Genomic DNA, 6,941 nt, shown 5'->3' with positions numbered 1-6,941 from the left:
CTTAAGAACAGAAAGTGTTGCTACAAACTTTCTACTGATTCAGCTGCTCTGAAAGGTCTGGATTTCTTCTCTATAATCTCATTCTACAGGGTTGAACTTTGTTACAAAAGTATTCCTTACAGATCAATGTCTATGTCCTAATGCTGGATACAGAAATGCTAACGTGTCTACTTCCAGAGCAATGAAGCAGTTACCTAAACCGTATCATTTGATCTCCTTGTGGGAACTGAATATTGTGAGAACAGCAGGTGAAAATGCCAGTGAATTTTCTTGGATGAGCAGATAATATTCTATAAGCCTCTGGCTGGTGGTATTCCACCTGCAGTGTTTTTCCTGCATTAAAATTGCAAAGGATTAGAGCAGTACAGAAAAAAAGAAAACCATCAAAAAAATCCAAATCATAAACAAACCCAAAAGGTATTTCAGCCATGTGAATCCCACTGCCTACAAAGGCTACACCCTTAGTGGAAAAAAAAAAAACAAAAACAGAACATAAAGACTTTCTTCAAGGGAAGGCAGAGGATAGCTAAATGATGTGAGAAACTCTGCAGACAAGATTTTAATTAACTTTGATTTTACTTTTCCCCCCACATATTATGCTGTATAGAAAGAGGGTATTTCAGTGCTAAAGCAAAATGCTACAAATCTGCAAAATGTGTGGGGTTTTTTTTTTTTTTTCTCCAGTGCTGAGGATGAGATCTGCATTACACCGATATGTTCACTTGTTTTGGGGCTGAAACATTTATCAGCCTTCTATCACACAGTGATGAAAAACTATTTTATATTTCACAGCATTTATAAATAAAAATGATAAGGTCAGTTAATAATCTGAAATGGGAAAAATTGGCCTTTAAACAAGTGAATTAACTCCACTGCTGCTTAATAACACAAGTTCATTTCTCTGATTGATAGCAGTGCTGCTGCTTTGAAGCCTGAATTTAAAATATACTTGAAATTAAAAAATCACCCCTTTCTACTAATTATTAGAAACTAGTATTACATTCATGGTTATACAAATAACACATGCATGTGTTCACTCAGATATGCTGAATTTTCTGATGGCAGAGATAGAGATGGATCATTTGAATCGTCCAAGTAACAGAGAAATTACAATGTAAATAAGCTGTTATTCAGGCAATGCTGTCACCACTTCCTTTGGGCTTTTTTCAGTAGGTCTTATTTCAGGATGAATCTAACAACAAAACTGTTGTGTAGAGTAATTACTACCATATGAATTTTGTTGATAAAGTCTTGAATAAATATAGCTAATCATAGCTAGATTATTTATTCTCAGAGGTCAGTGATAAAATAATTAAAAAAAAATAAGCAGAGCAAGGCATTTAGCACAGCTTTTTGCTTTCTTTCATTCTCACAGTAGCTTTACACTATATTTTTCAAAGATTTGGGGTGTAGTTGGCCAAATCCTTGTTGCTTGCCCAAAGTGAGCAACTGATTTATTAATCACTAATCTAAAAAGATTTCCTATTTCATTAGACAATGATTTATTTATTTTAACCTTTAAAGCACTTTGTCTGTAAGCTGATAAAATATTAAAAGATTTGGGAACATGATTTCATAAACAACTTGATATTATTTAGGAAGACATGGACTCTGAAAACCAAAACTATTCAGGTGTACTCATTGTCTTGATCACAGTATCATCAGAACTGGAAGCAATGAATGAGTTAAGTGTTTCAAACTGAAGAAGCAAAAACTTCCAGACAGAAACTCCCCCAGAATCGTCTTCACAGGTCACCTTTGCTTTGTCTTACAACTGCAGTGGCTGCTACTATTGTCCCTCCTTGTCTGGTCTCATGTGGTAGGGTAACAGAGTCTCTTACCTCTGCACCTTCACTTTAGATATGATTTAAAATAAATTCCCAAGTGTGGCTACTATTTTATCCCTGGATTGTTTTGAGGTGTCCATCATCAAACCCTGTTCAGATCAATGTGAGCAACAGAAAAGGCTGATGACCACATATCTTAATAGCAGGTTCTGAGATGCATGATAAGTCATAGATTATAGAAAGAAGATGCCTATCCTCTAAAGTTTCCTAAACATACACAAAGTTTTAATTAATGTCTGCAAAAATTACAATAGAGGACCAAGGGAAAAAAAGACAGTGATAAATCCTCTCTGTATTAGGACATACCTCACATAAGGTAGAGAAGGTCTCGACTTCCTCAAATTAGAAAAAAATAATTGTTCTTCCCACTTCTCGCAGGGTGCACCATTAAGATAATTTAAATAAATGAATGCTACCAAAAAAAAAAAGAGAGTAACAAACAGCCTCATTAGATAGCAACACTGTTTGAAATATGCTAGCTGTGGGTGAGCTGTATATGGATCTTTGCATGTACTGACAACTTTATTCCTTGAAATTAATACTACAAACTCAATACATTTTTTAACTGGGGAGGCAGACCTGAAAAGTACAGCTTATTTATCTTCTTGAAGCTTATTTGCTATTAGGAAATGACTTTTGCATTGTTGCATTCTCAAATTTTGGTGGTCTTAGCAATAGCAATGGTTTAATCATAAATACAAGTAGTAGTTTAATAATGTTGCAATGCTATAACATTTGGGAAAACAGACGTGTGTAACATGAGGGCTATTTTAAATGCAAAAACCCAGCATCATTGACATTTTAATTGTGAGCAACAAAAATTAACTGACACCTTAGAAAAGACTGATTTTAAATTTTGGTTTATTTTATTGCTTAAATATAGATTGCACAGTGTGTTCTTACATTTACTGAAACTGGTTCATTACATACAGTACAGAATATATGACCATCAGAACAACAAACAAATTAGCCCTACTCTGATTTTGGACAACAGGCTATTTCTATTTTGAAATTAACATGGATTTAATTTACTTTCAAGTGACCCACTACCAAAAGCTGTAATTTTTCAAAATTACATAATGGGAGAGAGAACCCAAAGCAAAAGCTGAAATATATTTAAATAGCTGGATACCAATTTATAAACATTGTGACAGTACTCAGTGTGTTGCAGATAACAGAGGCCAGTATGCACATGGAACTTTTAAGTTCTGCAACTTGTCTCAAGAACATAAAGAGATAAGTGAAACACAGCAGCTTTATACTGTACAACAGCATTCTTAATTCATTTGGTTTCATTCATTAGCTACATATAATAATAGCTACCAAAACAATACATTTTACAGTCACTCCTACCTCCCATCTGGCTACACAGGCCAGAGTGAACCAATTATCAACTTACAGACTCCCTGAATTTCCAGAAAGGAAGAAATTAAATATCACGTGAATACACAGAGTGTTACAAGCTCTTCATTCCCTGCACAATACCTGTACAACACCTGCATTTCCCAAACAAAGTTCATTTGAACATTGAAAACTTGGTAACCTACCATTACCATAAATGAAAAATACTTCATAAACAGAACTGAAAGTGAAATGCTGAATCTGGTTATTTTCACATGCAGCATTCATGCAACAGAATTCAATCACAGAAACAATCCTGTATTTACAGCATAGTCTTCATACTGCAAGAGTGCAAACAGAAGTACATTCTTTATTTCTTAGACTCCTTGTTTTCTTTTTGTACAAAAGCACACAGTGTTATTCTTAAAAAATGACAAAGTGGATAAGTGTTTTACATTGTATCCCTAGGTTAAATTTACTGTTTTAAAAATTACACTCTTTATATAGGCCAAAATTATGTCTATTATATCTTACCTTAAAAAAACCCCAAAAGTGAAAACTAAAAGCTAGAGTCTTATTTATTTGTAGACTGTGGTCTGATCAGGCTGATACGCTGCAGCAGTAAAAATCACAACGGAATGCTGTAGATAAGGGGCTGTTTCGTCATCCACTAACAGCTGTGATTGCACTGTTAAACTGAAAAGAAGGTCTCAATTACCTTTTGAGTTTTGTGAATGCTTTCTGAAAGTCTCAGCATGTTATCTCATAGGTTTAAGTAGCTGATATTTTTCTGATGTTATGTCATGACAGGCTGTTGAAAGCAGTCCAGTGGAAAAAAACTTAAAATCCTCTTTACAGTGGGTTTGCAAATGCTCAAAACAGTCAGCAAATTAGCTGGCCTGATAACCATTCCAATCTTAGAATTATGCAATCATAGATTAATTTAGGTTGGGACTTCTGAAGGTCATCTAAACCAAGCTCCTGCTCAAAGCAGGGCTAACTGAAGTTAGATGACTTTGTTCATGGCCTGATCACGGTTCATCCAAACTGCTGGCTAACATGTCTTACATTTATTATAGATATTTGAGATCATTCGTTCATGTTTGTGCTGCTTCAGACAGATTCAGATAGAATAAGGGACTTCAAACTTACTATTCATGGCATCAACAAAAGCTGCTTTTTCTTTCTGCCTGCAGAATTCAGTGAGTCATAAAGACAGCCTTGACAATTACCATCATCAAAAGGTGATTTACTCTATCAGTTTTACTTTCTGTGCCTTATAACAGTATACTCAGATACATAAACCTATGAAAGTTACCATATTCTTCTTATTTCTAGAAAAGTTTGAGAAATGAAATGAATGAACACAAAGATGCATCTCTAAAAACGCTTTTGCTTGACAACATAGGTAATAAATTCTTGGTCTTTAAATGGTTTCATCCAGTTTTCTTTCAATTTCTAAAATATCATTAAAAAGCTGTAATAAACTACAGAGAAATACCTCATAGAATATATGTGTAATTTCCATATTTATGATTTAAAATGCCCTCACTTTATTTTCTGCTATACTAAATATATCTCTCATGTATTTATACTAAAGCAGACAGTAAAATACTACTGCATTTTCAAAAGTACAGTCTGTAAACCATACACCTTAAGACATGAAAAATATTGCACAATTCAGTGCTTCAGGAGGAGATTCATCCTCTCTTATGCAAAGCAGTTAACTTTTAGCAAAAAACATAGGACATATACTGGGCATACACATCTAAAAAGCATGTTATGTGATGCATCAAAAAAAAAATACTTAACAAGTGTCCATTAATTAATTTACTGTACTTGAACACATGTAAGGTATTGTTTTTTTCCCATATATTTCAAAACAAATAAGTTGACCAACTATGACAGCATGAACAAAAGGGAGCTAAGGTAGTGCTCCACTGGCTACATTTAACAAGATGAAGCAAGCCAAAGCATTCTATTTAGATATATACTTGAGGTGGATAGGATAAAAAAACAAGCAAACAAAAAAATAAGAAGGAAGTTTTAACGGTTCTTCAGTTACAATGTTTCAAATTAAAGGAATTTACAGAAATAAAAATTCCTAGAGTAACTGAAATATTCACGTATATGGCAAAACAATCTGACTTTTATGTGTACTTAAATATGAAAAAGAAACATGATATATGAAAAACCTAAATTCAAATATATTACAGAAGAAAACAACTCAAAACAGTCTCATGAGTTTGGCTAGAGAAATCTGTATTTGGCTCATGTCCATCATTGTTTTAAAGTTAGTTTAGATGAAATATACAATAAAATTTGAAAACTCATCTTGTTCTTTCTATTGTATGCTACTCTAAATAATGTCCAGCAGACTTCAGAAGACACTTAATACACACAAAGATCTGGAAACTTCATCTCATAGACTGGAACAGACTGGTAATGAGCATGTCCAGCAGTAATGGTCATCGTTCCTGAGGGGCTAGGTGGAGGACTGTGTGAGAAGAACAATCAATATATATCATTTGCAATTATATGGATTGCTTTCTTTTTTATAATTTTTGATATTAATAGATGGAAAAACAAGAGTAAACTACTTAATGTAAGTTTTAGAATTAATGATGTGTGGTATCACTTCTACACTGACTCTTTATCCTTAAAAAACCTATTGTTGTATACCATACAAACACAATTTTTTTGTCAGCTCAATCAAAGTTTCTTGTTGTGGTACATGTGTTAGTGAATTCTGTTCAGGAAGATGGTTTATTCCATAGTTATCTTCATTTTTAAGATGAAAGCACTTGTAAAAGCTGCTAGTGCTTCTGTGATATTAATAACCAAATCCAAGTATAATGCTGGCTAATATCAGCAACTACTGTGGATATTAATTAGAAATCTGTAAGGCTTCCATAAACAAGTAATATTTACCAAATATGAATCATATAAAAGGTGATTATTTTAAAACCTGCATGCTGTTAATCTCTAGCTGTAACCACAAATATTTGACATAAAGGGTGTTTTGATGCTTATTTATTAATCCTTTATATACTCAGAGGTAGAGAATACAATGCTAATGTAGTGAAAGGTGTTAGAAAAGTATCATTTACAGCTCCATCTTCTGAAATAACTGATGTAAAAAGGAAACAGCTACTTCTGGCTTTTCCATGTACAGTAGGTCAAGTCAATGAATTAAAAATTTGCAAGAATTCAGTCTCCTCTTAATTGGGTGAAATAAACATTTTGCTACTTTACAGATCTTTTATCTTAAATCATATTAGACCATCCTAAACAATTAGTGTTTAAAGATAAAAGTGCTGCCTGTTTACATGTAGTTTTGAAGGTTTAAAGTAAGGCAGTCCAAGCCAAGAAACCATGTTACATTCAGGTGAACACTGTTCTGCCATTTACACTGTAAATATGCTTAGTGATACAGAAATTCTAGATCTATAAAGAACTGGAACACAAAGATCCATGAGCTGGAGCTCTTCAGAGAAACATTCATGCATCTTTGGTAATTTTGCAGCCCCAAGCAATTCCTAATGCAGTACATCTGCAACAGCAAATGGATATTCACATTACTAAATGAACAATTTTTCTCGGTGCATCAGACACAGCTTGTTATGAAGAGCACTCTAGCTCCAGTGTTTACAACATAAGCACCAAATTATTTGGAGCCCATACTGGTATGAAGTTGGCCTAAAGCAATAACCATTTTTCACTGTATCCTCCTCTACAATCTCTTATTTTAGT

The 6,941-nt window shown here is 33.6% G+C and overlaps 1 protein-coding gene and 1 long non-coding RNA gene across 11 annotated transcripts in view; both read right to left on the bottom strand.

Annotated features, from left to right (window-relative positions):
- LOC113476391 overlaps nt 1–6,941 on the bottom strand; it is a 795,003-nt gene that overhangs the window by 308,382 nt on the left and 479,680 nt on the right. The window lies entirely within an intron of this gene.
- Nucleotides 2,692–6,941, bottom strand: part of EFR3A (EFR3 homolog A) — a 95,441-nt gene continuing 91,191 nt past the window's right edge. For 8 of the 10 annotated variants that reach the window (XM_026841904.1, XM_026841901.1, XM_026841902.1 and 5 more), the window contains one exon: nt 2,692–5,685. In XM_026841904.1, coding sequence (XP_026697705.1) covers nt 5,580–5,685 — 106 coding nt within the window. In that variant the 3' untranslated portion in view covers nt 2,692–5,579. The remainder of the gene's footprint in view (nt 5,686–6,941) is intronic. The other 2 variants (XM_026841897.1, XM_026841905.1) reach the window with 2 other exon arrangements.

The sequence above is a fragment of the Athene cunicularia genome, assembly GCF_003259725.1.
Source record: "Athene cunicularia isolate RWA chromosome 2 unlocalized genomic scaffold, athCun1 chr2_part1, whole genome shotgun sequence".
NCBI classification, from domain to species: Eukaryota; Metazoa; Chordata; class Aves; order Strigiformes; family Strigidae; genus Athene; species Athene cunicularia.
Note: the sequence above shows the minus strand (reverse complement) of the source record. Positions and strands in the feature narration are given on the sequence as shown.